The sequence below is a fragment of the Triticum urartu genome, chromosome 3A (assembly GCF_056163025.1).
Source record: "Triticum urartu cultivar PI428250 chromosome 3A, HENAU_Tu73, whole genome shotgun sequence".
NCBI lineage: Eukaryota > Viridiplantae > Streptophyta > Magnoliopsida > Poales > Poaceae > Triticum > Triticum urartu.
This window is the reverse complement of record NC_141875.1, coordinates 69,238,615-69,262,165: the sequence shown is the minus strand read 5'-3', so window position 1 is coordinate 69,262,165 and position 23,551 is coordinate 69,238,615. Positions and strand designations below refer to the sequence as shown.

Below are 23,551 nucleotides of genomic sequence, written 5' to 3'. Positions count from 1 at the left end.
ATCTCCTCCTCCTCCTCCGATGGGATGCATTATCAGGTCAGTGGTAGAGCTAGGGTTAGGGTTAGGTGATTTGGGGATTTGCTCTGGTTTTCTGATTTGAGGATTTGCTCTCTGTAGATTCCTGCTAGCACTGAAGACCAAGACTACAATGGCTTGGAGAATGCACCAGAGGGGCTTTGCGTGGAGCATCGGCTGCCAACTGAGCGTCGTGTAGCTTTTGAATCATTTGAGACGGGCAAGAGGTTTCTAGTTTGTGCTCAGCCTGTAAGATTCATGCTTTCTTTATGTTCATTGTAATATAGTTACTAGTACTGATGATGAAGCACCTAGTTACCACTTAGTAGTTTTGATGCTTCTAGTACTGATGCTCACTGCAATAGCTTAGTTGGCTATGTTCACTGTAATATATTTATGGTTTAGTTATTTATTAGTAGTTTTGATGATTATGGTTTTGATGCTTATGTTCACTGTAATATGTATAGTTTGACGCAATGTAGTTATGAAGCAAATTGTTAGTTGATTGAGGCAGTGTAGTTGCTAAATTTTAATTGAGGCAGTATAGGTTGCAGTTGAAGTAGCTTTGTTTAGTTGGCCACATGTATAGTTTGTAGTTCTGCAGTTGTTAGTTCATTTTTTAAAAGTGCCCTTTCATAATGGTAATTCTTCAGAGATTAACAATATAAGTGTTTGCTATATTGCAGGAAGCTGTCAATTGTGGTTTCCTTGCTTGGGTTGACCCAGAGTGGCCTCCCACAATGCAAAATGCATTGTTGAAGCTTTGGGAAATGTTTGAAGACAGCAGGACTGCTAGGAGGAAGGATAACCTGGAAAGTTCACTTACTATCCACCACCTTAAAGAAGAGAAAAGGAATCTGGATGCCAACTATGACAAACTAGTTGAAGATGTCCATCAACTTCTCTGTGCCCAGGAGGACAGGGCATTGGATTTCAGCTCTCTGCAAGCTAAGGAGAAGAGAGATGAGAGAGCCAGTGCATCAGTTGTGGCTGCCATGAAGAATGAGATGGAGAAGAAAGAGGCAGAGAACTTCAAGATGAAAGAGAAGTACAAAGTGCTGATGAACCTAGTAGAAGCTCAAGGCACTGTCATTAGGAACATGAAGATGAATCATTTGAAAGAGAAGGAAAAGCTAGCTGAAGGCAACAACAATTTAAAGATCCAGGTTGATGAGCTCACCAAGTCTTTGGAAAAAGTCAAAGAAGAGAATGTGCAGTTGAACTTTCACATATCTGATCTCAAGAGGGGACATGAGAATCTGATAACGCAGGGATGAGGTAAAGCTCCAGCTTGCTGTTCAGTTGAAGTCACTGGAGAAGAGCAAAGAGAAGTTGAAGTTGATCCATGACATCTTGAAGGAATGAGGTAGATGAAGATGATCTGGGTAGATGGAGCAGAGGATACCTATCATGATATAAGTTGCTTTGATAGAAGGCTTTGCTAATATTTTGTGAAGGGTGGTTTAGTTAAGTGTAATGTATGGATGTAGTAGTTGTGAACAATGTTGAACTCCACTATGCTATGGTCTTTAGCTAATGTTGTAAGAATCTAGTAATTATGGCTGTAAGAATCTATGGTTATTTAGCTAATGTTGTAAGAATCAATGTTGAACTCCAGTATGTATGCTATATTATTTAGCTAATGCTACTCCTCAAATTATATCTCCTCTTGAACCTCTGGCCAAATGCTCAAGTTAGATGGCTCAAGTTAGATGGCCAAATGCTCAAAAAAAGCGCACATTATAGCAACACAAATGCTGACGTGGCCACTGTCAACAGGGATTGCACTGAGTGGTGGCCCTGGTTATTAAAGCAATGCACGGGGCGAACAGGAAACAGTTGAGTGAAACAATTTGTGCATTTAGGGGGAAAACTAGGGTTACGCGAGGGCAGAGGCGATTCCTGAGCGGGCCCGTGGCGGAGGTGATCTCGCAGGCGGCGGCAGCGGAGTCAATGTCGATGTCGTGGTCTTCGGGTCGTTCTCAGGCTCCCAACTTCCGTCGAGCCTCTGGAAGGAGAGGGGACGAATCGAGGTCGTCGGTGCCCTACCGTGAGTGCCCGATGGCGTATGAGCCAGAGAAGCTCTGCTGGTGCAGGCCGCTTAGGAAGGCGCCCAGATGGAGCTCATGGAGCCGCCAGAACCCAGGAAGGCGGTACTACGCCTGCGTGGATGCCATGGTAAGTTTCATTTTAGTTATACTTTTCTGTTCATTACATCTTCTCCCCTCTCAAACCCTGATTTCTGTTGGTACAACTTGGTGGTTGTGGCTTCGTTGAATGGCATGATGATCCTCTGCCTAAGTTTTTGAGTGATTTGATTGGAAATTTGCGAGATGACGTGCGTAGGCTGAGAGGTGAATCAAGTGTTGGTGTGTTTGAAGATGACAGTGCAGTTGTGGCTCTGCCTGAAGCTCAAAGAGGAAGAGAGGTGGTGGCTTTGGAAGATCAGCTCAAGGAGAAAAATTGTAACGCCCTCGATGCGGCTATATCTCCCACATGTCGAAGCACGACTTAGAGGCATAACCACATTGAAAGCAATGTCGCAAGTGAGGTAATCTTCGCAAACAACCCATGTAATACAATAAGGGAAAAGATACATAGTTGGCTTATAATCGCCACTTCACACAAATACATGAATAAATCATTTCATCAACCAGATACAATCAAGGCCCGACTACGGAGCCAAAATAAAAGAAGACTACCCCAAATGCTACACAGATCCCCGATTGACCCCAACTGGGCTCCACTACTGATCAACTAGAACGAAACAACACAAAGGGCAAGATCTTCATCGAGCTCCTCCTTGAGCTTGGTTGCCTCATCTGCACGGTTCAACGGCACCTGCAAGCTGGTTTTGGAAGTATCTGTAAGTCACGGGGACTCAGCAATCTCACACCCTCGCGATCAAGACTATTTAAGCTTATAGGAAGGGTAAAAGGTATAAGGTGGAGCTGCAGCAAGCGACTAGCATTTATGGTGGCTAACATACGCAAATGAGAGCGAGAAAAGAAGGCAAAAGCACGGCCGAACAACTATGATCAAGAAGTGATCCTAGAACAACCTACGCCAAGCATAACTCCAACACCGTGTTCACTTCCCGGACTCCGCCGGAAAGAGACCATCACGGTTACACACGCGGTTGATGTATTTTAATTAAGGTAAACTTCAGGTTTTCTACAACCGAACATTAACAAATTCCCATCTGCCCATAACCGCGGGCACGGCTTTCGAAAGTTCAAATCCCTGCAGGGGTGTCCCAACTTAGCCCATCACAAGCTCTCACGGTCAACGAAGGATATTCCTTCTAGCGGGAAGACCCGATCAGGCTCGAAATCCCGGTTACAAGACATTTCGACAGGTAAAACAAGAGCAGCAAGACCGCCCGATGCGCCGACATCCTGATAGGAGCTGCACATATCTCGTTCTCAGGGCAACACCGGATGAGCTCTCTGTACAACTTAAACCAGCCCTCAAGTTTCCCCGAGGTGGCGCTGCAAAGGACTCTAGTTCGGACCAACACTTAGACAAGCACTGGCCCGGGGGGGTTAAAATAAAGATGACCCTCGGGATGTGCGACTCCCAAGGGAAAAAGTCTAGGTAGCGAATGGTAAAACCAAGGTTGGGCTTTGCTGGAGAAGTTTTATTCAAGGCGAACTGTCAAGGGGTTCCCATTATAACCCAACCGCGTAAGGAACGCAAAATCTGGGAACATAACATCGATATGACGGAAACTAGGGGGCAAGAGTGGAACAAAACACCAGGCATAAGGCCGAGCCTTCCACCCTTTACCAAGTATATAGGTGCATTAATTAAATAAGAGATATTGTGATATCCCAACAAAATATCCATGTTCCAAACATGAAACAAGCTCCAATCTTCACCTGCAACTAAGAACGCTATAAGAGGGGCTGGGCAAAGCGGTAACATAGCCAAACAACGGTTTGCTAGGACAAGGTGGGTTAGAGGCTTGGCTTAACAATATGGGAGGCATGATAAGCAAGTGGTAGGTATCGTAGCATAGGCATAGCAAAAGAGCGAGGAACTAGCAAGCAAAGATAGAAGTGATTTCGCGGGTATGGTCATCTTGCCTGAAATCCCGCAAGGAAGAAAAACGAGTCCATGAAGAAGACAAGCGGACGTAGACGAACGGGTCCTCACAAATGCGACGTAATCGGAACCAACCCGAAGAAGCAACACCGGAAAGAATCACACAACATAGTAAACAATCATCACATGGACATAGCATGACGCACAACCAAGTATGATGCATGTCCGGTTTAATGATACATGGCATGGCAAGATGCACAAACAATCCTACAAATTAAATGGAGCTCAATATGCAACTCCGTTGCATATCAACGAAACACTACATTCAAGTTATTTAGTTCGATCTCGTTTATGTATCCAACAATATTAAATGTTGTTAAACATGGCAAGAGGGTGAAGCAAATGAAAACTACCTATCTAGGCAAGTTTAAATGAGGCCGGAAACAACAAACAACAATTCCGGAAAATCCTCATGTGCATTTATTAGGTTTGGTACTGTTCTGCCCTAAACACAATTTTAGAGTTTTTAAACTTGCAAAGAGATGCCACCATGATAAACTAGGCATTTTTCTACCCCATTTACATATAAAGATTATTTAATTCCGAGTTACGGTTAAATAGTTATGAATTAAAACATTTTAGCAAGTTATTTAAGCAAAGTTAAACAAACAGCATTTTAAACATTTTAAACATGGATGAAAAAGACATATTATGAAACTAGATGAAAAACTAAGCAAGTTTCATATACAAAGTTCTTACATGTGATGCTTAGTTTGTGAGATATTAAATGCATGAAGGCTAGGGGTTTTTCTGAAAATCTGCAATATCACGAATAAATGATAAAATCGCAAAAACGGAAAAAAAAGGCGCAGGCTTAATCTGGTGGGCACTGGGGGCTCACCATGGGCCTAGCCCAGTTCGGAAGCAGAGGAGGCTGGCTTAGGCAGCGGTTGGGCCAGCCTGCGTGCTCCCACACGGGCGCTGGATCTGGGTCAGCGGCGCAGGATCTGGTGGCCCAGCGAGGAGGCGAGCGGGGCTGAGCGGACGACCACCTGATCCCGCGCACAACGCAGAGGTCATGGTGGCAACTGCTTGGGGCGAGGCAGGGGAGGTTCGGCAGGGCGCAGGGCTCCAGGGCGGCGGGCCTGGCCGAAAGGAAGCTGGTCAGAGGGGGGTGAGGCCCATGGGCGACGAAGACGATGAGAGGATGCGGCACTGCTGTTCTCGTTCCTGAAGAACTGAAACCGCAGCAGGTTCCTGGAGATGTCGAAGACGATGCAGAGGGGTTTCGGCGGCGGGGTCGACGGGAACCAGCCGGAACGGGTGGAACGGAGCGAGGGGAGGTGCCTGGGTTCAGATCTGGCAAGGGAGGCGCGGATCCACCTGTTCGAACAAAGAGAGAGGGAACTCGAGGTGAGGAAGAGAGAGATGAGATTAGAACAGAGGAGGAAGAGAGATGAAGCAGGAGGGTAGAAGAAAGGAGCAGGGGCGCGCAGTAGATGCTCATCTTGCTGGCTGGTTCGGTCCCTGGCGGCGGCGGCGGACGACGAGGCGAGGAGAAGGAGCACGGGGAGGATCTGGATCGATGAAGCGTAGTGGCTGGGCGCGGAAGGAGAGGCGCAGGTGGATCGGGAGGAGATCCCGAGGTTGGGGAATGAGTGCGGCAGCGACGGCTCGGAGGATCCCTAGAATTTAGGGATTCGGTCTAAAATTAGATTAGGGGTGGACTATAAATATACATCACGGATTAGGTTAGGGGCTATCTCGACCTTACGATCGCAATCGGACGGTCAGGAACAATAGGCTAGGGAGCCCAAATAAGAAAACGGAGATGTTTTGTAGACGTTTGGGGATGATCCGGACCCAATGGTGAAGACTGCCCGGGTCGGGTCCGGGACAGATTTTGGACGCGCGCGGGAGGTGGTCCGCGGGCTGACGAGAGAGGTTAGGTAGGGCCTGGTGGTGAGAGGTAGTGCAGAAAGCAAAAGGGCTGAGAAGATAGAAGAGGAGAGGCCTGGCAACTGTTTCCGGAGACCGAAAACGTCCGACGTTAGACCGGCTATACTGCCGCTATAGTTACCCGTTGGGGCATCAAACGATCTCCGAATGCGATGAAACTTGACAAGCGGTCTATCTACACTATAATAAGACCACACGTCAACTCTCATTCCATTCCGAGAACATTTTCTGGCCACTTATAAAATACTATTTCGGACATGCCGCGGGCGCGTGCGAGTGTGGTTGGACTCAGAACGGACAACTGAGAGAACTCGGAGAACCCGGACGAATGCAAGTTTTCAAAACATGATGATCGATGCACATGATGACATGATGAAATGCAACACGCAAGCAAATGACAAGGCAACAACAGCGAATAACCGGAAGACACCTGGCGCATCGGTCTCGGGGCGTGACAACACTCCACCACTACGAGAGGATCTCGTCCCGAGATCTAGAATGGCACCGGAGGGAAAAACGGAAGAGAAAGAGAATAGGTAAAACTAAGTTGCTTCTTTGGAAACGCGTGAGACCAAAGAACCTTGCAAAGGTTAAGCCATATAAAGAAAGAATGCAACGAAGAAGAACAAAGTTGAAAGCACTCCGGTAGGGAAGAGGAACAAGGAATTACAAATTCGGACAGCACTTCGGTTGAAAAGAGATGAAAGACTTGATAAAATGAAAGTGCTTGAGCAAAGGGGCACAACACTCCGATTAAATGGATAAACCAAGAAAAGAACAGGATCCTGACAAGAACAAGAAGAAGGTTTGAAGAGAGCCGCAACACAATGCCTCCGGAACAAAAGTAAGAATTTAATGAACGAAGGGAAAAAACGAGAGCACGCTTACAACAATGCTAGAACGGAGTTGTTGGAAAACCAACAACGAAAAGAATAGGATTGATATGGTCTTATGGAATACATCTCAACTTATGAGGTGAAATTCTGCCACTGACGAAAAATAATAGATTGGATTGATATCAACAAGGAGAAGAGAAACTAATTTCACCGGGAAGGATAGATGAAGAACTTGGATCATATATTATCACCATTAATAGCATTAATCCTTAGGAAAAAAACTTTAGGTGAAATATAACTCCAGATAACTCCAACGAATAGGTTGATGGATTTAAAATATCTCATTCTTAACAATATGTGAATCATGAAACATGAGCTCAAATTATCAAGAATGACATAATACCACCTCTAGTGATATGGAAGAAAGAATTGCACTCCGGATTGCAAAATGAAGAATGCTTGAGCTCCTCTGAAAAGAGTCTCGATGAATCCTTCGAGAAGGAATTAAGTCTTTGATGAACCATCATGTAGAGCCTTCATGAAGAACTCCGGTAACAAAAGAATGACGAAAAGAAAGAGAAGTTAAAAACACAAGGTGAAACCTTGTAATTATTAGATGGATCTTCGTGATGATATAATTGCGAGAGCTCGGAACTCCGGAAAAGAAAAGATAAAGCCTCTCGAACCAAGAATGAGATATGATGAACCACTCCGGACAACAGAAATTGATTTTACTTGATGAAACAAGAATAAGAATTACATTATGCTTATCCTTCACCGACAAAATTGATGACAAACAATGGATTTGGCACACTACTTATTCTTGTAGAAAGGGGTAAGATTGATATAGCGCAAACTTGAGAAGGTCTTCTGCGAACCGACGGTAGGATTGGAAAGAACGAATGAATTGATATGATAACCAAGGAAGAGAGATCTAGAAGGACCCACCATAAGGATTGAAAATGAACGAAGTAAAGGGATGAATCATTGGTAAGAATTAGCAAATGAACGAAGATACATGAGAGAGTTTAGATACAAAAGAACGAAGAGATCATGAACTGATTAGAGGATATTTGATCGATGCACCGGTAAGATTGGAGGATGATAACTGAAAGCTGAGAATGAAAAAAACCCCTGAATTGATGGACTCTGGATAACAAACTGAGAAGACTCTTGAATTGCTCTGGATAGGTGAAAAGAATTCCCACAATCGAAAATAATTATGAGAGGATGGAAACCAAACTAGAATCACGAATCTTGAAGAGAATGGAGCAAGATTGAGAGAAAAAATATTCTTCGGTCTTCAAAATCTGAGAATTACGGCGAGAAACACCACCAATAATTGTAGAGGCACTCCGGAAGAATCAAAAGCGAAGAGATTGAGCCAACGATGAAAAGGATTTAAACCGATCTTGGAGAAGACATTTGACCGATGATAATTCATTCTTACATCAAACTTTGAGATGAATATGAGAATAACTCCGGAAATTAGAAGAGTTGGGTAAGATCCTGGGGAAAAGACCTGTGGGTTAGGGCCCAATCAAAAGATACATCATAGAACAATTTAAAAGAGAGAATGCACCGGTTGAATTAAATGGCTAGAATGAGATAACAACCTAGAAATAGGTTTGAACGGATCTTGAAGGAAAAGACGAGGCTTCCAAGATATCTTCAGCACTCCAGAATAATTGAATAGCGAGAAATGAATGAATATGATGAGCACCGGTATGATAAAACTTCTGAAACGAGGAAAGGATATGATCAACACCAAAAGCTTGAATTGAATCCACCGGAGAAGAAAAGAATGAAGAATGGTGACCGTGCAGAGCATCTTCACGAGAACCACCGGGTAAGAACATTGACGAAAAAGACTGGAGAGACTTCGCATCAATAAGATGGATACTTGATAAAGAAATCCGAGTCCTTGAAGAAACAAGGGTTGGGTGGGAGGGACAACAAAGACAACTTGGGATGGATGAAACGAACACCGTTGAGAAAGCTGAGATTGAAACTTGCGGATGTTGAAAATGAACGAATCCGTTTGAAGAGAAAAACACACCGGTTGAAAAGGATTGACATGACAATCTCGATTATCAAGAAGGATTGGTCTTCACATCGGAGTATGAGAACACCGCTTAGAAAAAGGTATGTGTCGGTGTCAAAACCGGCGGATCTCGGGCAGGGGTCCCGAACTGTGCATCTAGGCCGGATGGTAATAGGAGACAAGGGACACAATATTTTACCCAGGTTCGGGCCCTCTTGATGGAGGTAAAACCCTACGTCCTGCTTGATTAATATTGATGATATGGGTAGTACAAGAGTAGATCTACCATGATATCAAGGAGGCTAAACCCTAGAAGCTAGCCTATGGTATGATTGTTGTATGATGAAGTTGTCCTACGGACTAAAACCCTCCGGTTTATATAGACACCGGAGAGGGTTAGGGTTACACAAAGTCGGTTACAATGGTAGGTGATCTTGAATATCCGCATCACCAAGCTTGCCTTCCACGCCAAGGAAAGTCCCATCCGGACACGGGACGGAGTCTTCAATCTTGTATCTTCATAGTCCTGGAGTTCGGCTGAAGGTATAGTCCGGCTACCCGAACACCCCCTAATCCAGGACTCCCTCAGTAGCCCCTGAACCAGGCTTCAATGACGATGAGTCCGGCGCGTAGATTGTCTTCGGCATTGCAAGGCGGGTTCCTCCTCCAAATTCTTCATAAAAGTTTTGTAAACACCAAGAGTAGTGTTCGGATCTGCAAAATAAGCTTCCACGTATTGCCATAGAAAGAATAATATTAACACCAATCTAATCTGCTGACGTATTCCGCAGCGTGACATCACACTACGGCCAAGCCTTTATTCGAATCGTTTTCACTTCTCCACCTCAGCGTGTTTTGCGAGGCGGTTTCCTTGGCACATCTTGTCAAAGCAGAGATCGTGTCCCCTTTGTTTACGGGATTCTCGTTAATACGGACGTGGGTAACCCAACTGCGCCACTTATCACGGCGCTTGGGAGGCAAGTGAGTTTTACTAGGCTGGTGGGGACGCATAGTCGCATCCGCCCATATAAGGGGATAAGGATCCACCTTTTTACCTACGCCTTCTTCCTCCTTTGCCTATCCATCTTCTGCGCACCCGAGCTCCAGCGCCCAAGCCCGCACTTCCTACCTCGACCCTCTCCAACAATGTCCGGAGCGGGAGGCAATTGGATGGTCTCCTCCGTCACGGAGGGCCATGTTAAAAGGTTAAGGAAGGCCGGATACTTGTCCAAAGACATCGCGCACCGGCTTCTTGAGGAGGGGCAGCTTCTCCCCACCCCAAGGCCCCATGAGAGGGTAGTATTTCTTCCCCACTTCCTCCATGGACTGGGTTTTCCTCTCCACCCATTTGTCCGCGGGCTCATGTTCTACTATGGCCTAGATTTCCACGATCTGGCCCCGAACTTCATCCTCAATATCTCGGCGTTTATCGTCGTGTGCGAGGCTTTCCTCTACATTCGCCCCCATTTCGGCCTCTGGCTCAAGACCTTCAACGTCAAGCCAAAGGTGGTGCGCGGCAACCAGGCGGAGTGCGGAGGTGCCATGGCGGGCAAAATTGCCAACGTCCTATGGCTCGATGGCTCCTTTGTGGAGACCTTGAAGGGGTGGCAGTCAGGGTGGTTTTACATCACCGAGCCACGCGATCCGAGGTGGATCGCAGCCCCTGAATTTCGATCCAGACCCCCTACGCGGCTCACGTCCTGGAAGGAGACGAGCTTGTCATGGGGCGACGAAGAAGAGTTGACCGAACTACAAAAATGCATCCAGTCCCTGGTGAACAAGCAGCTCAAGCTTGTCAACGTAATCCAGGTCATGCTCGTCCGCCGGATCCTTCCGTGTCAAGAACAGGACTTCAATTTGTGGGAGTTCAACCCGGCGCAGCACCGCACTCTGAGCAGGCTCTTCGACACGACGTATGAAGATGTCTGGAGGGGGCTAACCAAAGGCGCCGAGGCTCCCACATCCACCTCCGAAGACCGCGGATTCAGCTCGCAGCGTCCTGCTGGTGAGGTAAGATATTTCCATCCTTTACAGGATGTTAAGTTTTTTCATAGTTTGACTCTATGCGAGATCTGAACTCCCTCACCTTTGACAGGATTGGCGGGAGAAGTCCGGACAGATTAACTGTCCGCCGCCCTTGCCCAAAGACCCAGCCCCTGCTCTCCTAGAGAAGCTGCTGGTTCCGGCACCTTATGTGGTGCCGGAGAAGAAGGCCAAGAAGAAGAAGGCCACGGGGACTCGACAGAGTTCCCGGCATATGGTGGTGTCGGACTCGTCGTCCGACGAGTCCGAGATGCACTCCTCCCGTGAAAACGAGGATGAGGAAGAAGAAACCTCTCCCCCTCCAGCGGGGGGAGGAGAGAAGAGGAAGGCCGCCCCAGTAGGGGAAGCCGAGGGGTCCAAGAAGAGGAAAACCCCTTCGTCGGACTACGTCCCCGACGCCGACGAGGACGAAGAGGAGTGGCCGGATAGGGCCAAGCGTCCGGCGAGATCGTAAGTGTTCGGATACTAGAGTAACTCGTGGTATTCCTTTTGTTGCACTGCTTTCCCTAACGTCGGATATAATCATGCAGTCCGCCCAAGGACGGGCTCGACGAGTCGTCGAGCGGCTCCCTGGATTCATCGTACATGAATTCAGTTTTGCCCGCTGCTTCCCCCTGTGCTGCGGATGACACCGAAGTGGCGTCGCGACAAGCTTCGGGGCGAGAGGAGGTGGTCTAGGAGGAGCCGCGAGGCGACCTCCCGGACTCCAGGAGTGAAGGGGACAAGACCCCCTTGGGCTCCAAGTCCGGCTTTAAGCCGGACACTGCGCCGGAATCATCAACGGTTCCGGACCGCGGTAGGCGAACTCCTGCCAAGAGGAGCAAGCCTACTGAGCCGGCGTCCTCCGTCCAACCGGAAGCGCCGGACAATCTGCTGGAGGAGCTTAAGGGCGCCTCCATCGACGAGGAGCACCGTGCCATCATGAGTACGGTGGTCCAGAAGGTTCGGTCCGCCAAAAGCGGACTGAATGAAGCTTGTGCTAGCCTTCTAACAGGCTTTGAGGTAAGTAAAAATATGTAAAAATATTACCGTATAGACAGTAGCCCCTGATGCTCTGTTTGGCGTTCGGAAAGAAAAGCCGAATAGAGGATCTATTAAATATCGCAGGAGTCTAACTAAAAATGAGTCAATATACGTATGCAGGCTTCGCTGCTGGCCACCGTCGCACTGACTGCGGAGGTGGGTGCCCTGAAGCAGTGCCTCGAGCGGACCGAGCAAGAGCTCGGCCTTGCCAAACGGCAGCTCGAGGAGAAAGAAGGTAAGAGATACCTTATAGAAAAAATGCCTATAGGAAGGCGCAATTGCAAAAAATGACAGGAGTATACCGCTTATTGTAGGGGCCACAACTGAGGTGGCGACCCTCAAGCAGGCGCTGTCCGAGGCCGAGAAGAAAGCGGCCACGGAGCGCGCCGAGCGGGAGAAATTTGAGGCGCAGGTCGGCGAGGTGCGGCAAGAGCTTCATGTTCTCATGCAAAAACATGAGAGTTTGGAGCTCGACTCGAAGACGCGAGCGTCCGAGCTTGCTGCGGCCCTTAAAACTACCAAATCTGCCAAGGCCGAAGCCCAGAAGGCCCTCCAGGAATTGGATGCGGTGAAAAAGATAGTGGCGGGTAAGGCATTCTATATGCAAAGCAGACATATAAAAGTAAATTACTTGTTACTTACCCGAATCCGGAGCTCTCCAGGGGCATTCGCAGATCTTCCCCGTAGCGTATCCGATGCCGCCGCATTCTACCGAGCCGAGGAAGGCAGCTCGACGGAGAAGGTGTTCTGGTCTCAGTACGCTGAGGCCGGACACCCTGTGCCCTTGAGCGACCAGCTGAAGCAGCTGGTCGAGCTCCACAAGGCGGCCGAACAGGCCCTGAAGGGCTTCATAGTTCGGCTGTGGCCTGGAGAGGCCCTGCCTGGGAGCTACTTCGGACTGGTGCGGCGGCTGGTGGAGGCTTATCCAAGGCTCGAGGTCATCAAGCGCTCCGTCTGCATCAAAGGTGCCCGTAGGGCCCTTGCCCGTGCAAAGGTGCACTGGGGCAAGCTGGACGGTGAGAAGCTTGTGAAGGACGGGCCGCCGCTGGGGAAGGAGCATCGCAAGCCCGAGAACTATTACAAGGATGTTCTTGCTGGTGCCCGCCTTGTGGCGGATGAATGTACCAAGGATGTAATTTTTGAATGAACTCGCTCGTGTTATCCTGTGCGCTGAAAACTTGTTCATATGCGCTAAGCAATGCTTGAATTTAAAATATTACTTTCTGTGCGGCCGTTTATCAAAAAATTAAGAGATGGCCAGTCGTCGGCTTCTGCCCCCATGCCACTAGTGCTGGGGTGTTTGGGATAAACCTGAGCGCTCTTTTTCCCATGATTGGGTCCGTCGAGGGAGGCGGTCAGCACAACGAACAAGGCAATCGGACTATAATGCTTGAACACTCTCACTTAGCCATAGAACTCTATAATTTTAAATTTCGGTGAAGCCCCTAGTATTCGGAAGACCGAGTTCGGGGAGCTATCCACGCCTTGGCCGAACAAAGCCGGTTCCTCGCTTGAAGCGGCATAAGCCTTTAAGGACTCGAAAAACCTCTCGAACAACGACCGGTCTCTCGCCTCATCATGACAGTCAGTTTTAGCTTTCTCCACTGAGGTGCTCGGCCCAGCTCAACTTGGGCACAATCGCAGTGGTTCTCCTAGTGCTACCTTAGCCGATATAGCGGAACGTAAGGCACCAAAACATAGGAGCCGGGCAAACCCAACTATTGACCCAAATCATGATTCGGAGCCGATGCATATAGTGCTATAAGTTCGGGGTGCCGCACTTGTGAAAGTGGACGGACTTCTCATGCCATATTGATGGGTACTGAAGCCCCTGGCGTATTTTGCCGTACCACAGTGTACGGATGTAGCATGTTATTAATAAACATATATATAAAAAGAGGGTAATGCAAAAAATAGACAAAAAGCTATGCATTGTTTATAGAAAGGCTGCTATGAAAGCGGACGATACAAATAGTGCAATAAGCAAAATAAATTGGACTATTTAACATGTCCTGGCCAGGGCAGGCCGCGGAATTGTATTAAAAAATAGGTATACTGCTCGCAATAGAGACCACCTGGGAGTTCCATAATGCGGCGTGGCTCGTCTGCTTCCCTGGATCTTGCATCGTTTGTGCGGCAGTTGAATTGCCGAATGGGTCGTCCGAAGTATGGAGTCCTGAGAGTAACAGAGAAAAAAAGAAGGAATACGGCAGCCCCTGGTGCGGTTTAAGCCGTTTTTCGGGCGTGCCGTGATAGTGCCCCTTCCCCTGTGCCCATGGTATTTCAAGAGCGTAGTTATGTACGCGAAGCGCTGGTTTCGCTATATCGCGAGGGCTAGGGTTGGGGCCGCATTGCTACGCTAGCTCGGAACGTGCCAGGCGGTCTTGTTGTAGGGTACTCCGAGCGCGCTTGACAGTGTCCGGCCTTCTGAAGGCCGAACTGGAGAACTGCCTAGAGAGGCTGCTTTGTACTTCTGCTGCGAGCGCTGCCGTGTGCTCCTCCGTTCGGAGGGAGCGTTCAGTGTTCCCATTGACCGTGATTATTCCTCTAGGGCCTGGCATCTTGAGCTTGAGGTATGCATAGTGCGGTACCGCGTTGAATTTTGCGAATGTGGTTCACCCGAGCAGTGCGTGATAGCCACTACGGAACGGGACTATGTCGAAGATTAACTCCTCGCTTCGGAAGTTATCCGGAGATCCGAAGACCACTTCGAGTGTAACTGAGCCTGTACAGTTGGCTTCTACACCTGGTATGACGCCTTTACAGGTCGTTTTGGTGGGCTTGATCCTCGAGGGATCTATGCCCATCTTTCGCACTGTATCCTGGTAAAGCAGGTCCAGGCTACTACCGCCGTCCATGAGGACTCTTGTGAGATGAAATCCGTCAATGATTGGGTCTAAAACCAATGCGGCGAAGCCGCCGTGACGGATGCTAGTGGGGTGGTCCCTTCGATCAAAGGTGATCGGGCAGGAGGACCATGGGTTGAACTTTGGGGCGACCGACTCCATCGCATATACGTCCCATAACGCACGCTTCCGCTCCCTCTTGGGGATGTGGGTTGCGTATATCATGTTCACTGTCCGCACTTGCGGGGGAAATCCCTTCTGTCCACTGTTGTTCGGCGGCCTGGGCTCCTCCTCGTCGTCGCTATGCAGCCCCTTGTCTTTGTTTTCGGCTCTTAACTTGCCTGCCTGCTTGAACACCCAACAATCCCTATTGGTGTGATTGGCCGGCTTTTCGGGGTTTCCATGTATCTGGCACAAGCGGTCGAGTATTCGGTCCAAACTGGACGGGCCCTGAGTTTTTCTTTTGAATGGCTATTTCCGTTGACCAGATTTGTAGCCTCGGAATCTGGCATTAACTGCTGTATCCTCGTTGCTATCGCTGTTAACGCGGCACTTTTGTTTGTTCTGACGCGACCTGTCACTTTTGTCCTTGGTATTCGAATTACCAGTGTTCTTGGTTAAGTTGTTACTGCGAGCTAGCCAGCTGTCTTCTCCCGCGCAAAAGCGGGTCATGAGTGTCGTGAGGGTTGCCATAGATTTCGGCTTTTCCTGTCCCAGGTGCCGGGCCAGCCACTCGTCACGGATATTATGCTTGAAGGCCGCTAAGGCCTCTGCGTCCGGACAGTCGACTATCTGGTTTTTCTTTGTTAGGAACCGTGTCCAGAATTGCCTGGCCGATTCTTTTGGCTGCTGAATTATGTGGCTTAGGTCATCGGCGTCCGGTGGTCGCACATAAGTGCCCTGGAAGTTGTCAAGGAATGCGGCTTCCAGGTCCTCCCAAGAACCGATTGAGTTTGCTGGCAAGCTGTTAAGCCAATGCCGGGCCGGTCCCTTAAGTTTGAGTGGGAGGTATTTGATGGCGTGTAGATCATCGCCGCGGGCCATGTGGATATGAAGGAGATAATCCTCGATCCATACCGCAGGATCTGTTGTGCCATCGTACGATTCGATGTTTACGGGTTTGAAGCCCTCAGGGATTTTATGATCCATTACTTCATCTGTGAAGCATAGTGGGTGTGCGGCGCCTCTGTATTGGGCTATATCACGACGCAGCTCGAAGGAGCTTTGTCTGTTGAGTTCGGCCCGGCCGGATTCATTGTGTCCGGAGTGACGATCACCGTCACGTGCCGTGGGGCGCCTGCGTGATCCGTAGATCGATCTTGTTTGCCTTGCCTTGTCCTCCAGGATGTCGCGCAGGTCGGGTGCATTTTCCCGTGCCTTAGTATGCTTGACGCGGTGCCGGGGCATGGCTTGAGTGGAGGGCCAAGAGGCCTCTCTGTCGCGGCCACGAGGTGGCCGGTCGGCCATGTCATGCGCTGGTGATGTAGGTGCTTCCTCCTCTAGTCGGGGTAGCAGCCTGCGCTTTGGGTAACTCTTGGAGGGGCGTTCGAGTTCATACTCTTCGGCCGCAAGGACTTCAGTCCATCTGTCAGCTAGCAAATCCTGATCAGCTCTAAGCTATTGCCGCTTTTTCTTGAGGCTGCTTGCCGTGGCCATGAGCCTGCGTTTAAAACGCTCTTGTTCGGCAAGATCCTCTGGCATGACGAACTCGTCATCGTCGAGGCTTGCCTCGTCTTCGGAGGGAGGCGTATAATTATCGTCCTCAACCTCTTGGTCCGCCGCCCTGTCGTGAGGGCTGGCTTCTTTGTCCTCCTGTGCCGAATTTTGCTGGAGGGGGTGTTCTTCGACGCTATCCGGAGTAGTATTATCTCCCATGCCGGAATCACCGTTTTTGCTTTGGCGGGATTTAAAGCGGCGCCGCTGACGCCGGCGCTTGGGCTGTTTCTTAGAGGTATCGTCCACCGCTGTTCCATCGCCATCTCCATCCTTTGGAGTGTCCACCATATATATGTCATATGACGAGGTGGCCTTCCAACGCCCTACAGGTGCTGGTTCTTGTTCATCTCCTGCATCGTCGTCCATGCCGTCGATGTCTTCGGAGTCGAAGTCAAGCATGTCGGTTAAGTCATCGATAGTGGCTACGAAGTGGGTGGTGGGTGGGTTTTGAATTTCTTCATTGTCCGTATCCCAACCTTGCTGACCGTAGTCCGGCCAGGGCTCTCCTAATAAAGAGAGAGACTTTAGAGAATTCAGGATGTCGCCGAAGGGAGAGTGCTGACAGATGTCTGCGGCGATGAACTCCATTATTGGCGCCCAATCGGATTCGATCGGCGGGGGCGCGGGGGGCTCGGAGTTCGGAGAGGAATCCGGCTCCTCGGAGTCATAGACCATGCGGAGTGCGGGGCTGGAGTTCGGCTCGATCGCCTCTGAGATCGCAGCCCCTGAGGCAGCGTCCAACCGCCGATCCTCGATTGGCGCAGTGGGCTCCGAATCAATGGTCAGAACCGATGCGTGTGCGGCCTCCAAGGCGCTGTTCGGCGGCAGAGCTATGTCATGCCCATCGAGACAGTGCGGCACGCTTGGCGGTGGCTCGAATCCGTCGAAGATCAAGCCCCCGCGGATGTCAGCCGTGTAGTTTAGGCTTCCAAACCTGACCTGATGGCCAGGGGCGTAACTTTCGATCTGCTCAAGGTGACCAAGCGAGTTGGCCCGCAGTGCGAAGCCGCCGAAGACGAAGATCTGTCCGGGGAGAAAAGTCTCACCCTGGACTGCATCGTGGTTGATGATCGAAGAAGCCATCGGGCCTGAAAGCGATGACACAGAGGAACTCTCAATGAAAGCACCAATGTCGGTGTCAAAACCGGCGGATCTCGGGTAGGGGGTCCCGAACTGTGCGTCTAGGCCGGATGGTAATAGGAGACAAGGGACACAATGTTTTACCCAGGTTTGGGCCCTCTTGATGGAGGTAAAACCCTACGTCCTACTTGATTAATATTGATGATATGGGTAGTACAAGAGTAGATCTACCACGAAATCAAGGAGGCTAAACCCTAGAAGCTAGCCTATGGTATGATTGTTGTATGATGAAGTTGTCCTACGGACTAAAACCCTCCAGTTTATATAGACACCGGAGAGGGTTAGGGTTACACAAAGTCGGTTACAATGGTAGGAGATCTTGAATATCCGCATCGCCAAGCTTGCCTTCCACGCCAAGGAAAGTCCCATCTGGACACAGGACGGAGTCTTCAATCTTGTATCTTCATAGTCCTGGAGTTCGGCTGAAGGTATAGTCCGGCTACCCGAACACCCCCTGATCCAGGACTCCCTCAGTATGGAATCAACATTTGACTTCGAAGCAACTCGAATACCACAACTCAAAACAAAACAAAGGATTGGCTTACAGAATAAGCCGGAACAAACATATGATAGAGATTTCGTCCGAAGTTTTCGTGGTGGGGCCTACACGGGCTCGATCGTACAGCACCATCATGTACAAGGCAGTGCACATGATATATGAAGCATCCCCGAGTCGGCATAGCCAAGGACTCTTTAAGACACAACGAGACCACTGTAAAACCAACCGTGAATAGGCGGACCACTAGAAGTCGAACCCCAATTTCATATCGTACATCTGCCGGAAAGATATCCTAAGAGCTACTTGAATTCCCACTTACAAACTCCCGAAATTTTCCGGTTATGCAACCAGGTGTTGGAGATATAGGGGAAACATAATATCTCACCCAAAACTAGCAAATCCTACATCCAGCTGTATCCATCCTTCAACACATAACCAAGAAACCTTTGGAAATCGTCTACCTCAACCTTCGAAAAGCATCCGTTATACGAGTTATGGCAATACTCCCGAACTCCCGCCCCAGTACTGGGTGGCGTCGAGGTTATCTCACCAACAACTGCATAAAAGAGATTTTCGATGTCGGCGAAACTAAACTCAGGTATTCCAGAACTGCAACGATAAAATTGTGACGACAACACCTCGGAGCTCAACTCCCCGGGACACTGCCACAACCCCTAAATGACAGGAGGCACCAAGAACAATGTTCTCATCACAAAACCATCGGAACGATTCCAAGATACCCGCGTGATACTAAAAAAATTGTGAAAATTTGAGAAGAGAAGAGTCAAAACTCTACGTCAGGATGCCTTACCAAAGCGATGAAGGGACTGGGGAGTAAAAAGAATTCCTAAACTCTCCGATATATATAATCCTAAATGACTCAAAACATTTTACTAGACTCAACAACGCCAGCTATTCGATCAAGCAGGGGGCTCCTAAGGTCGGGGAAGGCTCTGATACCAACTTGTAACGCCCTCGATGCGGCTATATCTCCCACATGTCGAAGCACAACTTAGAGGCATAACCGCATTGAAAGCAATGTCGCAAGTGAGGTAATCTTCGCAAACAACCCATGTAATACAATAAGGGAAAAGATACATAGTTGGCTTACAATCGCCACTTCACACAAATACATGAATAAATCATTTCATCAACCAGATACAATCAAGGCCCGACTACGGAGCCAAAATAAAAGAAGACTACCCCAAATGCTACACAGATCCCCGATCGACCCCAACCGGGCTCCACTACTGATCAACTGGAACGAAACAACACAAAGGGCAAGATCTTCATCGAGCTCCTCCTTGAGCTTGGTTGCGTCATCTTCACGGTTCAACGGCACCTGCAAGCTGGTTTTGGAAGTATCTATGAGTCACGGGGACTCAGCAATCTCACACCCTCACGATCAAGACTATTTAAGCTTATAGCAAGGGTAAAAGGTATAAGGTGGAGCTGCAGCAAGCGACTAGCATTTATGGTGGCTAACATACGCAAATGAGAGCGAGAAGAGAAGGCAAAAGCACGGTCGAACAACTATGATCAAGAAGTGATCCTAGAACAACCTACGCCAAGCATAACTCCAACACCGTGTTCACTTCCCGGACTCCGCCGGAAAGAGACCATCACGGTTACACACGCGGTTGATGTATTTTAATTAAGGTCAACTTCAGGTTTTCTACAACCGGACATTAACAAATTCCCATCTGCCCATAACCGCGAGCACGGCTTTCGAAAGTTCAAATCCCTACAGGGGTGTCCCAACTTAGCCCATCACAAGCTCCCACGGTCAACGAAGGATATTCCTTCTAGCGGGAAGACCCGATCAGGCTCGGAATCCCGGTTACAAGACATTTCGACAGGTAAAACAAGACCAGCAAGACCGCCCGATGTGCCGACATCCTGATAGGAGCTGCACATATCTCGTTCTCAGGGCAACACCGGATGAGCTCTCTGTACAACTAAAACCAGCCCTCAAGTTTCCCCGAGGTGGCGCTGCAAAGGACTCTAGTTCAGACCAACACTTAGACAAGCACCGGCCCGGGGGGTTAAAATAAAGATGACCCTCGGGATGCGCGACTCCTAAGGGAAAAAGGCTAGGTGGCGAATGGTAAAACCAAGGTTGGGCCTTGCTGGAGAAGTTTTATTCAAGGCGAACTGTCAAGGGGTTCCCATTATAACCCAACCGCGTAAGGAACGCAAAATCCAGGAACATAACACCGATATGACGGAAACTAGGGGGCAAGAGTGGAACAAAACACCAGGCATAAGGCCGAGCCTTCCACCCTTTACCAAGTATATAGATGCATTAATTAAATAAGAGATATTGTGATATCCCAACAAAATATCCATGTTCCAAACATGGAACAAGCTCCAATCTTCACCTGCAACTAACAACGCTATAAGAGGGGCTGAGCAAAGCGGTAACATAGCCAAACAACGGTTTGCTAGGACAAGGTGGGTTAGAGGCTTGGCTTAACAATATGGGAGGTATGATAAGCAAGTGGTAGGTATCGCAGCATAGGCATAGCAAAAGAGCGAGCAACTAGCAAGCAAAGATAGAAGTGATTTCGCGGGTATGGTCATCTTGCCTGAAATCCCGCAAGGAAGAAAAACGAGTCCATGAGGAAGACAAGCGGACGTAGACGAACGGGTCCTCACAAACGTGACGTAATCGGAACCAACCCAAAGAAGCAACACCGGAAAGAAGCACACAACATAGTAAACAATCATCACATGGACATGGCATGATGCACAACCAAGTATGATGCATGTCCGGTTTAATGATACATGGCATGGCAAGATGCACAAACAATCCTACAAGTTAAATGGAGCTCAATATGCAACTCTGTTGCATATCGACGAAACACCACATTCAAGTTATTTAGTTCAATCTCGTTTATGTACCCAACAATATTAAATGTTGTTAAACATGGCAAGAGGGTGAAGCAAATGAAAACTACCTATCTAGGCAAGTTTAAATGAGGCCGGAAACAACAAACAACAATTCCGGAAAATCCTCATGTGCATTTATTAGGTTTGGTACTGTTCTTATCTAAACACAATTTTAGAGTTGTTAAACATGCAAAGAGATGCCACCATGATAAACTAGGCATTTTTCTACCCCATTTACATATAAAGATTATTTAATTCCGAGTTACGGTTAAATAGTTATGAATTAAAACATTTTAGCAAGTTATTTAAGCAAAGTTAAACAAACAGCATTTTAAACATTTTAAACATGGATGAAAATGACATATTATGAAACTAGATGAAAAACTAAGCAAGTTTCATATACAAAGTTTTTACATGTGATGCTTAGTTTGTGAGATATTAAATGCATGAAGGCTAGGGGTTCTTCTGAAAATCTGCAATCTCAGGAATAAATGATAAAATCGCCAAAACGGAAAAAAGGCGCAGGCTAAATCTGGTGGGCACTGGGAGCTCACCATGGGCCTAGCCCAGTTCAGAAGCAGAGGAGGCCGGCTTAGGCACCGGTTGGGCCGGCCTGCGTGCTCCCACACGGCCGCTGGATCTGGGTCAGCGGCGCAGGATCTGGTGGCCCAGCGAGGAGGCGAGCGGGGCTGAGCGGACGTCCACCTAATCCCGCGCACAACGCAGAGGTCATGGCGGCGACTTCTTGGGGTTCGGCAGGGGAGGTTCGGCAGGGCGCAGGGCTCCAGGGCGGCGGGCCTGGCCGAAAGGAAGCAGGTCAGAGGGGGTGAGGCCCATGGGCGACGAAGACGATGAGAGGATGAGGCACTGCTGTTCTCGTTCCTGAAGAACTGAAACCGCAGTAGGTTCCTGGAGATGTCGAAGATGATGCAGAGGGGTTTCGGCGGCGGGGTCGACGGGAACCAGCCGGAACGGGTGGAACGGAGCGAGAGGAGGTGCCTGGGTTCAGATCTGGTAAGGGGAGGCGCGGATCGGACCTCGGAGCAGAGGCGTGGATCCACCTGTTCGAACAAAGGGAGAGGGAACTCGGGGTGAGGAAGAGAGATATGAGATTAGAACAGAGGAGGAAGAGAGATGAAGTAGGAGGGTAGAAGAAAGGAGCAGGGGCGCGCGGCAGATGCTCATCTTGCTGGCTGGTTCGGTCCCTGGCGGCGGCGCCGGACGAGGAGGCGAGGAGGAGGAGCACGGGGAGGATCTGGATCGAAGAAGCGTAGTGGCTAGGCGCGGAAGGAGAGGCGCAGGTGGATCGGGAGGAGATCCCGAGGTTGGGGAATGAGTGCGGCGGCGACGGCTGGGAGGATCCCTAGAATTTAGGGATTTAGTCTGAAATTAGATTAGGGGTGGACTATAAATATACATCACGGATTAGGTTAGGGGCTATCTCGACCTTACGATCGCAATCGGACGGTCGGGAACAATAGGCTAGGGAGCCCAAATAAGAAAACGGGGATGTTTTGTAGACGTTTGGGGATGATCCGGACCCAATGGTCAAGACTTCCCGGGTCGGGTCCGGGACAGATTTTGGACGCACGCGGGAGGTGGTCCGCGGGCTGACGAGAGAGGTTAGGTAGGGCCTGGCGGTGAGAGGTAGTGCAGAAAGCAAAAGGGCTGAGAAGATAGAAGAGGAGAGGCCCGGCGACTGTTTCCGGAGACCGAAAACGTCCGACGTTAGACTGGCTATACTGCCGCTATAGTTATCCGTTGGGGCGCATCAAACGATCTCCGAATGCGATGAAACTTGACAGGCGGTCTATCTACACTATAATAAGACCACACGTCAACTCTCATCCCATTCCGAGAACATTTTCTGGCCACTTATAAAATACTATTTCGGACATGCCGCGGGCGCATGCGAGTGTGGTTGGACTCAGAACGGACAACGGAGAGAACTCGGAGAACCCGGACGAATGCAAGTTTTCAAAACAGGATGATGCGATGCACATGATGACATGATGAAATGCAACACGCAAGCAAATGACAAGGCAACAACAGTGAATAACCGGAAGACACCTAGCGCATCGGTCTTGGGGCGTGACAAAAATGCAGAGCTAGATGCAGTGAAGGCCAAATATCAGAATGTTGTCTTTCTTTTTATTGTCTTTGTGGTAGGTTTGGTGATAGCCAAGATGCTGCTTCAGAGCTAGATGCTGGTGCAGTAAGATGCTGCTGCAGTTAGTGTCAGTGGTTTAGGCTGAAGCTTGTTTTGGCACTGAAGATGCTAGTAGTGACCAGGTTTATCCTTGTAAGTTAGTGTCAGGTTGATCCTTGTTAAGGGGAGATGCAAGTTAGTGTCAGTTGTGGTCAGGTTGATCTTTGCAACTTAGTGTCAGGTGTTGCAAGTTAGTATCAGGTGTTATTAGTTAGTGTCTTTGTAAACAATATTTGGTATGTTCATCTTAGTAATGGAGTATGTGGCCATTGTGACAGTATC

At 48.9% G+C, this 23,551-nt stretch overlaps 1 protein-coding gene and 1 pseudogene across 2 annotated transcripts; both read left to right on the top strand.

Annotated features, from left to right (window-relative positions):
* Window positions 1-241: 241 nt before the first annotated feature.
* On the top strand, window positions 242-1,380 carry LOC147978615 (uncharacterized; annotated as a pseudogene). Its single transcript, XR_015599603.1, has 2 exons — window positions 242-264; window positions 702-1,380. The product of XR_015599603.1 is annotated as an uncharacterized LOC147978615 (transcript).
* A 594-nt stretch (window positions 1,381-1,974) lies between these two features.
* LOC147978614 (uncharacterized) lies at window positions 1,975-23,264 on the top strand. The gene is made up of 4 exons (XM_087514821.1): window positions 1,975-2,193; window positions 2,270-2,480; window positions 13,635-13,649; window positions 23,179-23,264. Exons 1-4 carry the CDS (start codon window positions 1,975-1,977, stop codon window positions 23,262-23,264), a joined length of 531 nt encoding a protein of 176 aa, XP_087370947.1.
* The last annotated feature ends 287 nt before the right edge of the window (window positions 23,265-23,551 follow it).